Source organism: Lithobates pipiens, unplaced genomic scaffold, assembly GCF_037356315.1.
Source record: "Lithobates pipiens isolate NorthernLeopardFrog02 unplaced genomic scaffold, aLitPip1_a1.2 Scaffold_17, whole genome shotgun sequence".
In the NCBI taxonomy this organism is placed as follows: Eukaryota; Metazoa; Chordata; class Amphibia; order Anura; family Ranidae; genus Lithobates; species Lithobates pipiens.
Genome location: NW_027507755.1, coordinates 5788812 through 5809258, shown reverse-complemented (window position 1 = coordinate 5809258; position 20447 = coordinate 5788812). Strand labels below are relative to the sequence as shown.

Here is a 20447-nt window from a genome sequence, read left to right as displayed (position 1 = left end):
GATGATATCATTTTATACAAATTACACATGTCATTGGCATGGTGAGTTCATTTTTAGTATCTAAATTAACTAAACTGATATTTGACATATGGAAAAAAACATTTTTTAATTGACTTGTATATTTGATATCCTAGGAGTACAGAACAAGACAAACACTGGATATTCATAGACCCTGGGTTATTTCTGGTCATGCCCATTTGGGGGAACCCCTGTCTTCAGGTGATTCGACAATGGCAAAGCTTTTCATCACACGCCTTTGGGCTTTACTCATATAACCTTACCCCACTCTCTAAAACCTCAGAGTAACAGAGGAGAGGGTGTCATGAGTCCTATCCTGTACTCAAAAATGCAGGAGTTTACGGGAAAGTCAATTGACAGCCACCAAGAAGACCAATCTGCACCACCCAAAGGGAGTTCTCTAATGGATCCCAAAGGTGGTTTCAGCAGGGAAGAGGAAACCAAATTGAGTTCCCAAGGAAGCACAGGGAGCTGTAATGGGGGTCTGATCCATAAGACACCTTGAATGAAGGTTTTTACAAGTGAAAGTAAAGCTAGAGGTTTCTAGAATAGAATGAACAAGAAACCTGTTTCTTAATGTAGTTGTAAACCCCATTCATGAAATTTGATCTAAGCACATATATCTGTAGTGTTTACTTATCCCTCTCCAAAGCTCTAAGTGCTGTTTCTCACTGGTACTCCATTCCTCTGTTATCAGCAGAGTCACTTCTGACAATCTCTGACACGCGATAACATCAGCTGAAAATTTGTGTCGGGGAGGGTGCTTAGAGGGAAATGAGCAGGGAGCTTTTCTATTCATAATACAGCTGTGCATGTTCCTTTGCTCCTCTGCCTATGTGGAGGGGAGGGGGTGCCTTTCCTCCAATCAGCTCTCACAGTGTAAGTGCAGACTCCCCATCCACTGCTAAAAGAGAAAGAAAGATTTCTAACACGATCTTTTCAAAGAGTGTAGAAAGGGGAAGACAGTAGATATACATTAAAACGTATGTAGAATGATTTGTTTCATCTGTGGGTATCATCTGAGGCTATTTACTTCACTGGGTATATCTAAAGGATTTACAACCAATTTAAGAGTTATGTTTTGGTCAAGTTCCGACTACAGGAAGGCAAAAATGCAAGTTAACAAGTAACTCTGTGTTTAAAATGATTGTGTGCACACCAGTTGAAAAGGGATTTCCAGGTAGTATAGTAGATGTTTCTATAAGTGGCCTTTGAGTAAAGTAGCAATGACAAAGTCAGCTATACTTCAGTCTTTCAAAATCTAGGTTTCAGCAGTCATGCTGAGTAGCAAGACAGGACAGGTGCCCTGAGGCAGCCAACCTAGCCTGTTTGGAGGAGGCCAGAGGTTGTCCCCTAGGAATTTGAGCATGTCTGTGTACCAGGTTCTTCTGGGTCAGTTTGGTATAATGAGAAACACTGATTTATTTTCTTCCTCTATTATGCAGAGCAGTCAAGGAAAAATCTGCACTGAAGGGAAGGCATATACTGTACTGACTTAACTTAAGTTCAGGGAAATAGCAGGGCATTCAATGCCATTGGAAGAGGGCATTCATTTGGTCCTGGCAACAAACAGGAGTAACTTGTTGAACCTGAAGGTCAGGATGTCTACATCTGGGGTCCCCCATTTCTGACACATGAAGATGTTGAGATAAAGGGTTCATTCCCCTTTGTTCAGGCAGTGATGACTGGGGAAATCCACCAACCAATTATCCACTCCCAGGACGTGAACAGCAGAGACTGCTGGACAGTATATTTCTGCACAGGAGATGATCAGACTTACTTCCTTCAAGTCTGCCTGACTCCTAGTAACCCTTCTGATCATTTACATAAGCTACAGAAAATAACTGTACCCTAAATGACTTTCCCTGAAGAAAAGGGGGTCCAGTGGTGCAGATTATTGCTTTGAACTCTAAGATGCTGATGGGAAGCTTTACTTCCCTGGGTGATTAGGTTCCCTGAATTTTGAGAGACTGGAATACTCCTCCCCAGCCTCCAAGGCTGGCATCTGTTGTTACCACCTTCCGAACGTGTGGGAGAAACAACTTTCCTATTTCAATAGCTGGATTGGAAATCCAGCAAGCTACAAAGTTTTTTGCTTGATTAGAGAGAAGCATAGTGAAGTAAAGAGATGGGTGTTTTTGTTCCAGGCCAACAGAGTGTTGTGTTTGAAAGGCTGTAAGTGGAACTGAGCAAAGGTAACCATGAGGCCCAGGACTCTCACGGAGAATGCAAGGGATGTGTTTTGGATTTTAAAGTAAGAGAAGCTTCATAAAGGATATGAGATTCAATACTTGAAGCAGAACTCCAGGCAAAAACTTGTTTTCATAGTTTTAATGCTGCTTTTTTACCTTTCTAGAATATGATGTCCATCTTCTGATTGCCTCTGTAGTTTCTAAGAAACAGCTTGTGCATTATTTAAATAATGAGGTTGATTCCCTGTTGTTTCTGTTTGCAAGATTACAGGTTGCTGTGCCTTGCATTACACTGGCCTTGTCACGTCCCTCCTGTAGTTTAGTTCAGCCAGCATTTCCTGCTCGCTGCAGTGGGTGGACCAGAAAGTATGAGATACCCAGTTTGAATCTCCCACAGAGGCAGCGCTCCCCTCCTCCCATCACAAGCCCAGTTGGAGCTGAAAAGTTCCCGCAAACCATTTAACCCCATACATGCTGGGCAATCGCACAGGTAGGCAGGGGGTACAGATCTCGCTAGTGACATTAAGAAGGCACTGTGACAGCCCAGACATCGGAGATCAGTATTAACTATCCTGATCACTGGAGACACACAGGGGAGAGATAAAGAGTTTTATAGACTTTCTGTATAAGCAGAGGAGCATGGGGGAAGGAACTGGGTGGCTGTACAGACTTAAAGCGGGAGTCCACCGGGACTCCGCGTTTTTTTTTTTTTTTTTTAAAAGCCAGCAGCTACAAATACTGCAGCTGCTGACTTTTAAATAGTGACACTTACCTGTCCAGCGCGCCCGCGATGTCGGCACCCGAAGCCGATCGCTCGCTCGGCTGCCGGGTCCCGCCGCCATCTTGGGTATGGGAATCAGGAAATGGAGCCTTTCGGCTTCATTTCCCGGTTCCCTACTGCGCATGCGCGAGCCGCGCGGCGCAATCCGGACGGTCCCCGCTGCCTCTGGGAGCTGTGTGTTTCCCAGCAGGCAGCGGGGCACTTGCTGAAGGGGGCGGGGCATTGCGGAACGGGGGCGTAACCTACGCTCGTTCCGCAGACAGCTAGCCCGGAAGTGGGTGCAGTTACCTGGATTATCCAGGTAACTGCACCCCCCTCCCCCCTGAAAGGTGCCGATTGTGGCGCCGGAGGGGGGGAGGGATCAGATGAGCAGAGGTCCATTTTAGGGTGGACCTCCGCTTTAATCTCATAGCTCCTGGGGAGTGCGTGCCATTCACTTGGCATGATGTTCACATTTAACATGTGTAGGCCTAGTGTACCCTCCTACATTCACTGCAATTCCCAAAACATGATGGGAAGTGTAGTTTCATTATAGTGTAGAGAGTGAGGAGAGGATATGATGCAATCCCTGGTGTAACAGCTCCTCCTTGGCAGAATAGATGTTGCATTTTTATGAATTACAGAGATGATTTCCTGAAAATTCAATTAGACTTTTCTGTTCAATGGTAAGGAATTTCACAAATATATTAACAGTTTAGTGTTTTATGTAGGGGTGTACTAATGGGGGAGTTTTTTTGCCGTTCCCAGAGTTCTGCTTTAAGAAAACTAGCAACAACAGGTCTCGCGTGCCTGTTTTTGCGGCTGTGACTAGGAGGCCGACTTTCTACATTGCTTTTGGGCGTGCCCAATGGTCCAGGATTTCTGGAAAGAAGTGGGTGCTTTCACCTCACTGGTGTTGGGTCTCCCAAATGTACTCCACCCCAAGAATTGCCTTTTAGGCGTCTTTGGTGATCCACCCATATCGTCCCATGCCAAGAGACTGCTCCGTATACTCCATTTTTATGCTAAAAAAACGATTCTAATGTCCTGGAAGGGTGCACAGATCCCTCTGAAATCCTTCTGGATAAACCTTATTAAGGACTCTATCCCACTTTATAAACTGACTTTTGAACTCAGGAAAAGGAACAAAACCTTTCACAAAATTTGGGGTGGATGGTTGGCTAGCCCGCTAACCCTATCCCAGCGCTGATTATACCAACCTCAGTTGTCTATTGATGTGCCGTGCCCCAAAGATGTCTATTAATTGGTTACACTCTCTTGCTCTGACTTGGCAACATATTTGCACTTTATACCATTATGCCCATGTTAAATCTTTTGGACTGATGTCTGTATAAATTACTATGATTGAGTATACTGCCTAAAGTTGTATACCCTCTGTATGACCAGACTGTCTGGCACTATTGCTGTTTTTTTTGTATTTTGTGGTTTGTGTATTTCTGTTTGTTGGTTTGTCTAAAACCTAATAAAAAATAACGTAAAAAAACAAACAAACAATAGGTCTCACGTAGTGGAATAGTGATAAAGGAGTATGTCCAATGTCCAATAACCTGAAGGTATTTTCCAGAGTCACAGCCTTTGACTTGTACTGTACAATTAGGATAATAAGTACACCCCCTACATTTAACATTCACTTCAAATCTATTAAATCAGCATCAGATTACATGGCAGTGATTATAATAAGCAGGTGGAATCTGGTTAAAGACAATGAAAAAACCCAGAAGAAAAATAATAAAAATGACCACATCTAAGGACGATTAAGCTTTATTATAATACATTTTTCTGAAATTTAGATACAATTTCATTGTAGAAATGGCCTTAACAATTTACTTACAGAGACCCCCCAGATGAACTCATTTCTACTCTTTAAGTGACTGCAAAGAACCAGTTGGAATAAAAGTTCGCCTACAAAAATAAGAAAAGAAAAAAATAATAAATAAAAGTAAGCATGTAGCAGTGTGTAATTCTTCCATTAAATATCACATACATTGGTCATTTATGATACATGAGGATTTAGAAATGTGTGCAGCACAAAACAGGCACTAGTTACCATTTTATAGGGCAGGTCTAAAAATGTAACTGAATTTCTTGTTAAAAAAAAAAAATTAAACTGAATAAAACATTTGAGCCTGATGTATATGTGTTCGTGGAACAAGCATGAGAAAGATTTTTAGACTGAATTGAGAATTAGAACCTCTGTCATGTTTTGCATTCTGTCTGTGTCACCATTAGTGAGTTTTCCATTTCATTTTAGTCCTGAAGACACAGCAGGAAGTGGAGGAAATTTCACCAGAACAGGTATATCAAGATTTACCCTCTGCCCCTGTTCTAGCAACAACTACGCAAGTCCTGGGCTGGCCATACATTATTCAATTTCATTTAGATTTACCTTCAATTATGCCATGCAAGGGCCTCTGCCTGATTGCATACAGATTGAAAGTGTTTAGGTTTGACCTCAAATTATATGGTTTTGGTAAATCTAAAGGAACATTGTACAAGAAAATTATATAATGTATGGCTACCCTCAGAATTCCCCTCACTTCAAAAACACATTCACCCCTGTGAATGGGCCCAACACATGGAATAACCTCAGCTCCAGGAAGCAGCTCCATTGAGAATAGGAATGGGCTCGGGCATGTCTGGATCGAATCTGCCAGGAACCCGTCTGCACACCTATCATAGGCAGCATGTGTATGTGCAGCTGCTGGTTGGGAAATGCCTCACTGCCACTATGATTGGTGGTGTGCAGTGATGGCTTCCTGGTGGGTTCGATCTGAACACGCCCGAGTCCATCATAATTGAGAGTAATGGCAGGCTCCCGGATCCCACAGGAAATCACGTCCACTCGCAAGTTATCGCTCATACAGTGATCACCTGTGAATGATCATATCTGGACACAAACAGGCTTATCTGTCTTCAATTGGAGCTAATCAAGTGAAAATTGTGCTCCATTAGTTTATTCCCTGACCACAACGGATGGGAAAATGACAACAGAAACTAGCATAGGTGTCTTACACTCATTCTAGATAGGGGGTGGGCCGCGGGTGGGACAGCGAAGCTCGGAAATCGTGGCAGGGGGAGTGGAACACTCATGGAAAGCGATCGAGCAGCTGTACATCTGCTCGATTGCTTTCATTAGGAAGCCGACATGAGGCTTATGAAGAGTTTGTAACCCCCCCCCCCAGCCATCACTGTAAGCCTTTTGGTGATAAAAGGGTTAAAGGATAACGCCACTTTTGTGGGGGGGAAAAAAACGAATGAAAGAAAAAAAGAATAAAGCACATACAACAGCTACACAAGCCATGTCGTAATTTATGGGGTAACTTCACTTTTGTGGAAAAAAATAATAAGCAACAAAAAAAAAACAATATAGCATATACAATTGCGACAAGTCATTCTGTAACTGAATGTTATTAAAAAAGACCTTTCCTTTTCAATCTGAAGAACTATCATTTTATATAGAATGTAATGCAATATGGTTACCTGGAGGAATTCTGTACACAGATGGTATACAGAATGCAGCTCTCCAGAAATCTAATTTCCTGCTTGTGTGATTGGCTTACTGATTTTCCCAGAAAGCTTCACTAAGATACAAGTCAGATTTTGCACATCTCCTGCAACAAAAATGTAATTTTTGGTAAGATACTCCCAAAGGGAAATCATGTCTAAAAGGATGCAGACCCTGCCACTTTCTTCATTAGCCACTTCAGCCCCAGAAGAATCTACCCCCTTCCTGACCAGAGCACTTTTTTACGATTCGGCACTGCGTCGCTTTAAATCGGTTGTATAGTCAATTTGATAACTTTTACCTACAGGTAAGCCTATAAGGCCAACCCTAGATTCAATCTGCAAAGGACATGGTTAACTACAATATATACATTGGCCGGGTGGGAGCTCTCTCCTTCTGACTGGACGTTCAGGAACGTCCTTCAGAAGGAGGGGGATCGTGCGCGCTTGCCTGCGCAGAGGCGCAATCCCAATGCGCTCGTGTCACCCGGACATGGCGCATCTCGGATCGGCAGGAGGGCTCTGTGATTGGCCCTCCTGATCACATGACGGCCGTGTCCAATCACAGCCGTCATGTGATGTAAACAAACAGCCAGTTGTTAGGCAATCGGCTCTCCACTCCTCACACGGAAGTTGCCGCTGAGGAGAGCAGATCGCTACAGCCGGCTGGTGATCAGTGATTATGAGCTGTTTTTTACAGCTTTTACTCTCTGATCATCAGTCTAGTGTAAAACACACAACACACCACACAGTGTAAACACACATGTCCCCAAATAATAAAAACACGTCCCCCACATATGTCCCACTAAAATCACATGCCCCAATGATTATATGCACACATATGTCCGTGATCACCTGCACACATCTGTACATGATCATTTGCGTACACATGTCCGTGATAACACAAACCAATTATTATACACTTAAGGAAAAAAAAATTACCAAAAAAATAGCAGAATACATTTTGGCTTAAAGTGGTTGTAAACCCTTACAACCAACTTTGACCTACAGGTAAGCCTAGATTAAGGCTTACCTGTAGGTCCGAGAAATATATCCTAAACCTACACGGTTTAGGAGATATTTGCCGAAAGACAGGCACCGTTGTCTACGGCGAATGCGCCGTAGACAGCGGCACGCAGGTGCACTGAGCACGCCGCGGTCAACGGCGATATGCCGCGAGTGGCGGCTCCCGTGCACATGCGCGGGAGTGACGCCATCGCGGCTTCACCGAATGACAGCGGCGGAGCAGTGAGACCCATCGAGAAGATGGATGTGCCGGACTACAGGGGACAGCGGTGACTTCGCTGTTTCCTGTGTCAGGTAAGTGACACATAATGGACTACTATGCGATGCATAGTAGTCCATTATGCTTTACCTTTGCAGGGAATGAAAGAGGAAGTAAACTCATCAGGGTTTACTTCCTCTTTAAATTTACAACAAAATTTGATTTTATTTGATTTCTTTTAAAATAGAAAGAAGAAAATAAAGTTTTTTTTCAAATTTCTGCTATTTTTTCACTTACATCGCAAAAAAAAAAACAAATAAATACCACCAAAATAAAGCTCTATTTGTGCGAACAAAATGATAAAAATTTCATTTGGGTACAGCTTAAGATGACCGCGCAATTGTCATTGAAAGGCTGGGAAGGAAGGGGGCGAAAGTGCCCTGTATTGTAGTGGTTAAACAAACAGCTATTTCTTCACAACAAAAGGTAGGAATGTGCTACAACGTTTGTTAAAAAAAAAAAAAAAAAAAACTCTGCAATGTACATTGATAAACCTGGAGGTGATTTCTTTTTTTTTTCAATAAAAGTGGAGTAATTTAAAAAAAAATAACAAAAAAACAAACGGCACAGAAAGATTATAAAAAAAATAGGAAGGATATATTTCTTTTTTTGGGGGGGGTGTTACAGGCCACTTAAAGTGGTCTGAAATCGTTCGATTGCCTCTACCAGACTCAAACTTGGGGCCAAAGATACATACAATCCAATTAACGTACCAGTCTGTTGTGGGAAGAATGCCGAACACCCACACAAACACAGAGAGAACACAACCACTCAATATATAAATAAACAAGTGCATTCATTATACTGACACAAAAAAAGCAATGACCATAGAAGAAAATGAACTGATCCAGAGATTTCATAATGTAATAAATCTACCAAACAATAAAAAAAAAAAAAAAGAAACAAACAAGCAGCAAACTCCTTTGTGCTGGGATTAGGCTGAAAGAATAAGATATGTGGTTACATGATTAACGGAGGCACAGGGGTATCTGAAACAGGGAGGCCAGAAAAATAAATTGTCTGCATTGCTTTGCTTTTACACTACATAGTTGAATTATTCAATATCACAGACGGTATAAATCATTTGAAGATCCAACTAGGTCGAAAGGAAATTATTCATCAAAGTAGGGGACGTTAAAGAAGCTCTACTGAAAAAAAAAAAAAACAGGCCACATAAGCCTTTATATACTGAAAAAAACAAGCATGCCTTCAAGAGAGATCCCACTCTAGTCAAGGAGGGGAGCACGGACTAGGACACTGAGGCTTGTTAAAGGCGGGATCTTCATCTAGTCTTGCTACTTGACAACATGCCTGGTTGACCTGTCAACCACAAGATATTCTAGACATTCCAGATGGAACACACTGCACATTTTTAGTTAACCCTTAATTTGGCATCTTCCAGCAATGATAATAAGGGCATACCACCAGACAACCAATTAACCATTTGCCTTGGACACCTGTTGCCTGGGGTACCCGAGCACTGATCATTGGCTTTTGTAATAGCTCCCTGCCTGACTGTTCACAAGAGCAATGGACCTGCATGGCTGATAAATCCTTGAAAAAAATGGATTATAGGAGAACATCTACCAAAGTATGATCCAGATTGTCACTATATTTCAATAATGAAATTTGTTTAACTGCCACACTGTCCTTCACACTTATCTGCATTTTCCTGTGTAGAAGTTCTCCAACCCCAACTTATCCATCAAGATCAAAAGCACAACCATCAGTCCCTTTCCTCATGCTAGGGTAAAATATGTCATTTTGGACTCTGACGTCTCCTTTTGGCCCCATGTCCAATCTACATCCAAATCTCTGTAACATTGCCAAAATTTGCCCCTTCTCAACCAATGACTATTAATTAGTTTGTTATCTCTCACCGACTGCTGCAACTTCCTCCTCATGTGCCTACCTCTACCCACAAAGTGTCAGAAACCATGAATTAGACTGAGACAGAAGTACAATCAAATCACACTTGTTTATTAATAAAAATAAAAAGGTAAATAGAAAAATCGTAGTCAAGCATAGCCAGAGTCCAGTAACCAGATCGGGTAGTCAGCCAGTCCAAAGTTCATTAACCAGATCGGTAATCAGCCAGGCCTAAAGGCAGGGATCCAAGAAGAGCAACTGCAAGCAGGATAAGGAGCCAGGAGGGATGTCAGCAAGCCAGTCTTGAAACAAACAGCAGGGGATGGTTCCTTGTGATGTGACCAACGCGAAGGCAGAGGAGAAGTGAGCTGGAAGGCTTTAAATAGGCAGGTCAGACGAGCATCATCAGGAACAGCTGGTAACTGTGGAGAGAGAAGAGAGCTGGCAATTAGCCAACAGCTGAGTGGCCAGCCCAGAGGAGGAAGGGCTAAGCCAAATCTGACAGTACCCCCTCCTCAATGACCCCTCTCCCTCGGAGGGCCACCGGGCTTGAGGGGAAACAGTCTATGGAACTCGCGGAGGAGAACAGGGGCTTGTATGTCAGAGGATGAAACCTAGGAGCGTTCCTCCGGACCGTACCCCTTCCAATGCACCAGGTACTGTATGCGCCCACGGAACCTACGGGAGTCAACACTGGATTGTACCTCATACTCCTTATGGTTCTCAACCTGAATAGGGTGAGGACGTGACACCGAGGTGGTAAATCGGTTACAGACCAATGGTTTCAATAAGGAGACATGAAACACATTTGAGACGCGTAAGCTACTGGGTTAATCCTGCGAAGGATACAGAAAGGCCCAATAAACCGAGGTGCAAACTTCAGTGAGGGAACACGAAGCCAGAGGTTGCGAGATGACAGCCAGACCATGTCCCCAACCTGGTAGGAAGGCGCAGGCAGGCGTCTGCGGTCAGCATGGAGTCTGTACCTATCATTAGCATGACGCAAAGCCTCCTGGACTTGTACCCAAGTGGAACGAAGACCACGGAGATGCTCCTCTAATGCAGGAATACTCTGCGGAACAAAAGAGTCAGGCAACATGGAAGGTTGGAAACCATAATTCGCCATAAATGGAGACAATCGGGAGGCAGAATTCAAGGCACTGTTGTGAGCAAACTCTGCCCAAGGTAATAGGTCAGACCAGTTGTTATGATGGTCAGAAATATAGCAACGTAGGAATTGCTCCAAGGACTGATTGGCTCGTTCTGCGGCCCAATTAGACTGCGGGTGATACGCAGAAGAGAACGCAAGCTGGATTCCCAACTGTGCACAAAAGGCTCGCCAGAACCGGGAGACAAACTGACTGCCCCTGTCCGAGACAATCACCTTGGGTAGCCCATGTAAGCGAAAGATCTCCTGAGCAAAAATGGAAGCCAGCTCCTTAGAGGTGGGAAACTTCTTAAGTGGAATACAATGACACATCTTTGAGAACCGGTCAATCACCATAAGGATAACGGTGCTGCCTTGGGAGTTGGGCAATTCCACAATGAAATCCATAGACAGGTGGGTCCAGGGCCTCTCTCCATTGGGTATGGGTTGTAGGAGGCCCACTGGAAGGTGTCATGGAGTCTTACTCTGAGCACACACAGGACAGGCAGCTACGAAGGCAGTAACATCAGCCCGTAGACTAGGCCACCAGAATTGGGAGATGGCCCAAATGAGTTGATTCTTCCCAGGATGGCCAGCTGCCTTGGGAGAATGGTAAGTCTGGAGCACTGCAGTACGGAGACTCTCTGGAACAAAGCAGCGGTCACAAGGTTTATCAGGAGGAGCATAGACCTGAGCAGCAAGAATTTTGTCACCCAAAGGAGAAGACTGGTGCGAACCGTAGCCAAGATACGATCAGGAGGAATCATAGGAACCGGAACCGACTCCGACTTGGAAGTGGAGGAAAATTGTCGTGACAAGGCATCAGCCCTTACATTCTTAGTACCGGATAAGAATGAGACAATGTAATTAAAGCTTGACAAGAAAAGAACCCATCGTGCCCTTCTGGGAGAGAGTCGCTTAGCCTCAGACAAGAATGTAAGATTCTTATGGTCAGTAAGAATAAGAACGGGCACAGTGGTACCTTCAAGGAGATGTCTCCATTCTTTCAGGGCTAAAATGATCGCCAACAGCCCTCTGTCACCAATCTCATAATTGCACTCAGCAGGTGACAATTTCTTGGAAAAGTAGCCACACGGATGCATAGTGCTCTCTGAGTTAGGACGTTGAGACAGAAGGGCTCCAACTCCAGTGTCAGAAGCATCAACTTCTAGGATAAAAGGCAACGTAGGATCAGGATGTGCCAACACAGGAGTAGAAACAAAGGCAGCCTTGAGAGTCTCAAAGGCCTTAATGGACTCGGGAGACCAACTCTGTGGGTTACCGTCCTTTCTGGTCATATCAGTCAGAGGCTTGACCAGAGACGAGAAGTTACGAATAAACCTACGATAGTAGTTGGCAAAGCCCAGGAAACACTGCAGAGGACGTAAACCCACGGGTCGAGGCCACTGTAGGGCCCAGAGAAACTTTCGGCAGTCCATCGAAAAAGCAGCAGTGGAAATGGCATAGCCCAGGAACATAACCTGTTCACGATGGAACTCGCACTTCTCCAGTTTACAATAGAGATTGTTCTCTCTTAGTTTTGAGAAGCACACGACAGACATCTGTGTGGTCGTTCTCCAGGGACTTGGAAAATATGAGGATATCGAGATAAACCACCACACACAATTGCAACAAATCTCGGAGGATATCCTTAATAAATTCCTGGAAAACAGCCAGGGCGTTACAAAGGCCAAAAGGCATTACCAGGTATTTATAATGGCCTGTTCTGGTATTAAACGCAGTTTTCCCACTCGTCGCCCTCCTTAATGCGCACAAGATTGTATGCCCCTCTCAAGTCAAGCTTCGTGAAAACTGTTGCTCCCTTGAGGCGGTCAAATAACTCTGTAATCAATGGAATCGGTTAGGCATTCTTAATCGTGACACAATTGAGACCCCTATAATCTATACAAGGTCTCAGTTCACCGCTCTTCTTTTTCACAAAGAAGAAACCAGCACCAGCAGGAGACGAGGATTTGCGGATGAAACCTCGAGAAAGTGCGTTAGCAACATACTCCTCCATGGCCTTATCTTCCAAGACTGACAAAGGGTAAACCCGGCCATGAGGAGGTATGGCACCAGGTTGAAGGTCAATTGGGCAATCATAAGACCTGTGTGGAGGCAAACTACCGGCTTGACCTTTATCAAAGACATCGCCAAAATCACGATACTCCTCCGGCAGGGAGGGGAGTGAAGCGGTGCACGGGACCTTGGATACCTTCAGGAAGCATGTCTCACTGCATTGTGGTGACCAGGAGAGAACTTCAGCACGGAGCCAATCAAAAGAGGGGTTGTGCCTCTGTAACCAAGGATAACCAATAACCAATAACCAGCGGAAACCTGGGTGAGGAAATAACTTGGAATTGGATTATCTCATGGTGAAGAGCCCTTACGGCCATGGACAACGGAACCGTCTCATGAGTTACATGGGCAGGCTGTAAAGGTCTCCCGTCAAGAGCCTCAATGGCAAGTGGAGTGTCACGCAGCTGCAGCGGAATCGAGTGCTGCGAAACAAATGCAGCATCAATGAACAGGCCTGCAGCCCCAGAGTCGATTAGAGCCTGTATCTCGATGGACGACTCAGCCCAAGAAAGGGTGACCAAAACCAGGGGCTTATCCTTCTGGATAACTGGGAACGAAACAACGCCACCTAAGGTCTGTCCATGACAGGACCTCAAGGTTCGGGCGTTCCCTGGATGGGTAGGATAAGACTTCAAAAAGTGACCTGCCTGGCCACAATAAAGGCACAATCTCTCCCTCCTCCTAAAGGCTCTCTCATCCGCAGAGAGACGTGTGAAGCCCAGGTGCATGGGTTCATCTTCACTGACCAACTCGGTACCAGGAGGCATGGGAGGTGAGGGAGGCATGGGTAGGACTACAAAGCTCGGAGGCAAATGTACAGGAGGCTTCCGCAAGCTCTCCTTAAGAGAAAATCTTTCTCTGAGTCTGGAGTCAATGAGGATGGCAAACGAGATCAAACTCTCCAGCTCAGTGGGTATATCTCGGGCTGCTATCTCATCCTTGATGGAATCGGAGAGACCATGAGAAAAAGCAGCCACGAGGGCCTCATTGTTCCAAGCACCCTCTGCTGCCAGAGTACGGAATTCAATAGCGTAGTCGGCAACAGTTCTCATACTCTGTTTGATGGACATGAGGCACTTGGCAGCAGAAGCGGAGCGTGCGGGAACGTCAAAAACCCTTTTAAAGGAGGCCACAAACTGAGGGTAACTCAAGACAACAGGTTTTTGTGTCTCCCATAGAGGGTTAGGTCAGGCCAAGACTCTCTCAGAAAGCAAAGATATCATGAAACCTACTTTGTTTCTGTCCATGGGAAACGCCTGGGGCAGCATTTCGAAGTATATCTCAACCTGAGTGAGAAACCCGCTGCATTGAACTGGATCGCCCCCAAATCACTGGGGAAGCGGAGCAGAACCAGACATACCTCTTAGGCCGCGTACACACGCGGGGACTGTTCGCCCAACTTTGTCCGTCCAACAGTTTCGGCAAACAGTCCGCTCAAACTTAGCATGGACGGACATGGCCACACACGACGGACGAACAGTTTGCTGAAACCGTGCGCGATGACGTGAACGGCACGCACGACGGGACAAAAAATACGACGTCCTATACACTGCATTATAGCTTTCGGCGTGAAAATCCTTTCTGAGCATGCGCGCAACTTTGTTTGACGAACAAGCCTACACACGAGCGGACTGTTCGCTGAAACAAGGTTTCAGCGGACAGTTTTACGGAATTTCCGAAAAACCTTGTCCGTCCAACTGTCCACTGAAACTGTCCGCTGAAAGCCCACACACGAGCGGACTGTCCGCCCAAACACTGTTCAGCGGACAAAGTTGGGCGAACAGTCCGCGCGTGTGTACGTGGCCTTATAGAGGTAATACTTGAGGCGGGTGCCTGCACAGAGACTGGCACAGCAGCAGGGACGGCCTGCGACTCAGGTTGTATCGGATCAGCCACTGTGGGGATTCCAGGTGAGCCGTGCGATTCAGGAGCATTTGTAACGCCAAGGCAAACTGATTCATGCGGTGATCTTGCTCATCCAAACTGGAAAAAATATTACCAACAAGTGGATTGACTGTATCTTCTGAATTCATGGCCTTTGCGTACTGTCAGAAACCATGAATCAGACTGAGACAGAAGTACAATCAAATCACACTTGTTTATTAATAAAAATAAAAAGGTAAATAGAAAAATCGTAGTCAAGCATAGCCAGAGTCCAGTAACCAGATCGGGTAGTCAGCCAATCCAAAGTTCATTAACCAGATCGGGTAATCAGCCAGGCCTGAAGTCAGGGATCCAAGGAGAGCAACTGCAAGCAGGATAAGGAGCCAGAAGGGATGTCAGCAAGCCAGTCTTGAAACAAACAGCAGGAGATGGTTCCTTGTGATGTGACCAACGCGAAGGCAGAGGAGAAGTGAGCTGGAAGGCTTTAAATAGGCAGGTCAGATGAGAATCATCTGGAACAGCTGGTAACTGTGGAGAGAGAAGAGAGCTGGCAATTAGCCGACAGCTGAGTGGCCAGCCCAGAGGAGGAAGGGCTAAGCCAGCCTTGACACAAAGTGTCCCACCTTCAGCCAATCATAAATGCTGCTACTACCAGACTCATCCGCTTTGCTGAACAAGCAGTTCACAAACAATTAAAGAATTAGTACACCTTAAAGTGGATATAAAAATGAGTCATGAAATTTAAGCTTGGCACATATATCTGCAGTGTTTTCTTATCTCTCTTCAAAGCACTATGTCCCATAGCTTTCTCCTGTTCCGTTCTTCTATTATCAACCTGAGAACTTCTGACAAGTTCTCCGTCAACTGAAATAAAAGCAGCCAGAGTTTTGTGTTGGAAAAGATGCTATAAATAGATTAGCAGAATGCTGAACTGTTCAACGAACAGCTCTGAAAGTCTCTACCTATGAGAAGAGTGTGTGTGTGCCTTTCCTCCAATCAGCTCTCTCGGCTGTATGCCCAGGCCTCACTGTAGTGCTGAACAGGAACAGAAAATCTTCTAGCATGATCTGAACTATCTAAAGAATATATAAAAAACTGAAGACAGCAAATATACATGTAAAACTTATGTAGGGAGATTTGTTTCATCTCCGTGTATAACCTGAGGATATGGAGGGTTTATATCCACTTTAACAAAAAAAACTGCCTATGCATGTAAGGGCTCCTTCACATGGACATGTTCATGTACGGAGCCCGCTCTGCTCAGCAGGAGATCGCTCCGTCGATCCCCGCTGAGCAGGAAGATGACACACTGTGCAGGGACGGACCTGTCAGAGCGCCGCTCTCCCCTATGGGTGATCGGATGACGACGCCACCCGATCCAATCACGGATTGAAAAATAGGTTTTTCCTCTATCACACTTTTTCGGATCGGAGCGGGTCGGATGTCAGCGGACATGTCATCGCTGTCATCTGTCCCTCCATAGACCTCTATGGAGTGTCCATTCAGGTCCGCCTAAAAAACCGACAGCTCGCCATGTGAAAGGGGCCTAAGGGTTCCTGTAGATAAGATCAAATTGTGCAGCTTTGACTTAAGTTGGATAGTGCCCTTGCTTCAGGTTTAGGCAATTTACGAATATATCCCAAGACCTGACAGAAATACTCCCACCATGCTTTGTTTCTAGGAAATTGTGAAGAAACTGAAAACTGTCACTGCTTACCCTCACAAGAGCAAGTTCTCAAACCCCAACATGTGTGGTCAACTAACTCCTCCATCACAATATTTCTGAGCTCAGTGCTACTGTGACAGGGGACAGAAAGTGCATGCAAGGGGATTTGAATTGGCTCAGAGTGGCCTAGCAATGTCCAAGCAACAGGGCAGTGCAAGGTGACACCATTTCTGGGAGTTTTCCAGCACTCCTTACTTACATAGGTTTTTTGGGAAGATGAACTAACCCTTGAAAGCTCAGGACTAACTGCCCAGATTTCAGTCCCACAATATTAAGCCCTGACGAAGGGGGAATTGTTCATACATCTGAAACACATTGGCTTTCAACCAGGGATTCTCATGCATCTGAACCTATCCCAATGGCTTGGCACTCTCATCCTTTTACTGCATACAGGTTATTATGACTGTCATTGTTGTACTGTGCCAGTGATACTCCCTCCCCTGTCAGACAATCATGGCAACAAATATATTCTGAAGGTGACCAAAAATGACAGCCGCATACTCCATGACAAGTTTGCTTTGAAGATATAAACAGGGTTAAGAGTCTTCTCAGCTTTTTATTCTTTGTTTATGTACGGATATGGCAGTGAAAGTGTTAAAGAGTGGACGTGAATAATGGCTATATGCACTGCTGTACCCAAACTATAAATCCCATTAAGGCCTTGCACTGACATTGCTGCTGTGCATGCATTTGGTAGCTACAGTATTCATGCAGGTCAGTGCTATGGACACTATGGGCAGTCCAAACTTTTTTTTTGCATGCCAGTGCTGCCTACATGGACACTTACAATTGTAGTCCATGTCGGGAAGAGAGGCCAGCTTGGATGTCCTCCAGACTCATCTCTCACCCAAACACTGAAGTCCTGCTTTTTTGTACTCCAATTAGCTGTATGCCGGGTCATTCCCCAGAGCAACGTGCATGATGGTAACCAATGTGCACTGCTCCTTCCAAACACACAGAAGTCAAAGGGAAAATGAGAGGTTCGGTAGTTCACGAAGGACATTACAAGGAGGCAGAAAAATAGATTACATGGCCATTAAAGAGGAAGAAAACGTCTATAGCTAAATTTTACCTATAGGTAAGCCTATAATACGGCTTACCAATAGGTAGTGTAAAGCTCTACTTAACGTGCGCAGTTCAAGGCAGTGTTTCTCAAAAAAAATTGTCGTCGGTGCACAAAAAAAGACCTAAAAAAATTTGCGGCACACCTGAAAAGATTTGCAATGCAGCCTCACCAGTAGGATGAGCTCAGGTGTGTTCGCATGGAACACGTGCAGAGCCCGCCAGGAAGTCGGTACAGCGCTGCACTAATCACAGGCAGTGAGACATTGCCCCGATGCGCAGCTGCAGAGATCGGGCAATGTCTCACTGCCTGTGATTAGCTCAGCGCTGCACTGACTTCCTGGCAGGCTATGCACGTGTTCCATGCGAACACACCTGAGCTCATCCCTACTCACCAGTATCCATCAATTCAGACAATGATTTTGGCTGAAGTCAGCTGATTGGCTGTGGCCAATCACACACATAGTTCTGCGTTTTCAAAAACACCCAGAACTCTGTGTACTGTGAACAACAATCTGGCTGAAAAAACAGACAGATAGTAAAGTAAAAGTAGCACACATTACATGTTGTTAGGTACACAGTTAACCCTTTGATTGCCCCAGATGTTTATACCTTCCCAGCCAGTGTCATTAGTACAATGACAGTGTACAATTACAGTATTAGCACTGATCACTGGATTGGCATCATTAGTGATGTCAGTTAGAGACCCTCCCAGCCAGCATCAGTTAGTGCCAGAGTGCCCGCTACATTATCACAGTCCCACTATAAGGCCCCTTTCACACGGGCGCCTCCGTTTTTTGGGATCCACTTGCTCAGCGGGGGGGGTCGCTGCGCTGATCTCCGATGAGCAGGCGGACAACAGGTCCATCTCCACTCACTGTGCAGAGCGGAGACCGACCCAATCCTGCTCTCCTCTATGAGGTGATCAGGTAAAAATGGACCGCCTGTCTGTTCTTATCCTATCCAACCTGCCAGACAGATGGAAAATAGGACACCCATCTGTCTTGTTTTTGTGGACAGGATCAGATCGGATAGGGGCGGGTGTCAGCAGACATATCATCGCTCCATAGGAGTGAATAGAGGGTCCCATCAGCTCTGCCTGAAAAACTGACTGGAGGACCTGATCGGACAGCCCATGTGAATGAGTCTTAAGTCTGTTATCACCACTATTATTAGTATAGTGTCATACAATTATATTTATTTAATTTCTTTTTACCCAAAACATGTAGCAGAATACATTTTGGCCTACATTTATGAATAAATTAGATTTTTTTTTATTTGATATATTTTTTTCATTTTTCATAATTTTCTTTTTTTTCCGTTTATATGGCGAAAAAAAAAAACCCCAGTGGTGATCAAATACCACCAAAAGAAAGCTCTATTTGTGTAAACAAAATGATAAAAAATGTAATTTGGGTACAGTGTTGCTTGACCGTGCAAAACGTTAAAGTAGCTCAGTGCTGAATAGCAAAAAATGGCTTGGTCATGAAGGTGGTAAAACCTTCCGGAGCTCAAGACTAAAGTTGCGCTCTTTCTCCTCCTCCTTTACATTTGCCCCTTTCACATGATAAGCACACTTAGATTCACCTGTCCGTTTTTCAGGCAGATCCAAATGGGCCACCCATTGACTCCTATGGGCAGGCGGATGCCAGCGGGGATGTCTGCTGACACCCATCTGCCATCCGATCCACTCAAAACAGACGTATGGTGGATCAGATTGGATGAGATCTGATGAAAACGGTCACGCTGTCCGTTTTCGTCCAATTACCCCCATATAAATCAGTGGGGCTCTGACAGATCCCCCCCGCTCGGTGAGCAGAGACGGACCTGTCATCCGTCGGCTCAGCAGAGCCTTCCCCCGTTGAGTGGAACCGCTCTGTGTGAAAGGGGCCAAAGGGCTCCTTACAATTGCGGATGAAATGGCTTTTTTGACATCCACCAAAACCGGCCCTCCCCCCTTTAAGCTGCAATAGGCAGTAGACTGAGCGCTTTACTCGCCTTGGCTGTGATGTTTTGCAGCTGCAAAAAAGTTAGCACAGGATTCATATCTCAGCAATGCTGCGATGGAGGAGGTAGTGGACCACATATTGTACAGGGGAGGATGACACCTCGCTCCCGTGATGATGGATAAGGATGAGCTCAGGCGTGTTTGCAAACAGCACATGCAGAGCCCGCCAGGAAGTTGGCAATTTCCTGATCTCTACAGCCGCGCATCAGGACAACGTCTCACTGCTTGTGATTAGCGCTCCGCAGTGCCGACTTCCTGGCGGGCTCTGCCCATTCTGTTTGCGAACACGCCTGAGCTCACCCGTAATGGTAGAGACTGGGAGTGTCGTAGCAACATCCTAGCAACAAGACAACATGGGAGGATGCCATCTCTGGGAGTTTTTCGGCCAGTACATAAATGGCCAACACCTATAGTAAGGGCATTACCTAACTTTATTAAAAGTCACAGTTTGTTTTCATCTACAGGCACCTCTTACGCCTCCATAGGCAGCTTGTCAGTGAAGTGAGGTGAAATAACCCTTTTTAACTGCCTGTTGAGGTCAGTTCTATGTCTATGATGAACATTGACATGCATCAGAGGTATCTATACCAAAGTCAGTCAGCTTATAATGTGCATTCACATATGTGCTCATGCATTTTGTTGGGGGGGGGGGGGGGATTTGCACCTAGCCGGGCAGCTGACATGGCAGAGCAGGCAGTGGTAATGTATAGATATCTAGAGGAAGAATGAAGCAAGTCCTGGCACAGCGCACAGAAGAAGCGCCTTGCAGCAATACCCACCTCACCTCACTCTGCAAAATCCCGGGAAAATGTGAGCATGCTGGGAGGAGCCGACTAAACTACCACTCCCAGCATGCTCTGCTCTAACCTCACCGCACAGCCTCACACACACC

General features: G+C 45.3%; 1 protein-coding gene across 2 annotated transcripts in view; it reads right to left on the bottom strand.

Annotated features, from left to right (window-relative positions):
* MRE11 (MRE11 double strand break repair nuclease) overlaps positions 1-20377 on the bottom strand; it is a 594456-nt gene extending 574079 nt beyond the window's left edge. For both annotated transcript variants that reach the window (XM_077484966.1, XM_077484967.1), the window contains exons 1-2: positions 20335-20377; positions 4823-4893 (exon numbers count right to left, since the gene is read on the bottom strand). In XM_077484966.1, coding sequence (XP_077341092.1) covers positions 4823-4845 — 23 coding nt within the window. In that variant the 5' untranslated portion in view covers positions 4846-4893; positions 20335-20377. The remainder of the gene's footprint in view (positions 1-4822; positions 4894-20334) is intronic.
* Between the last annotated feature and the right edge of the window lie 70 nt (positions 20378-20447).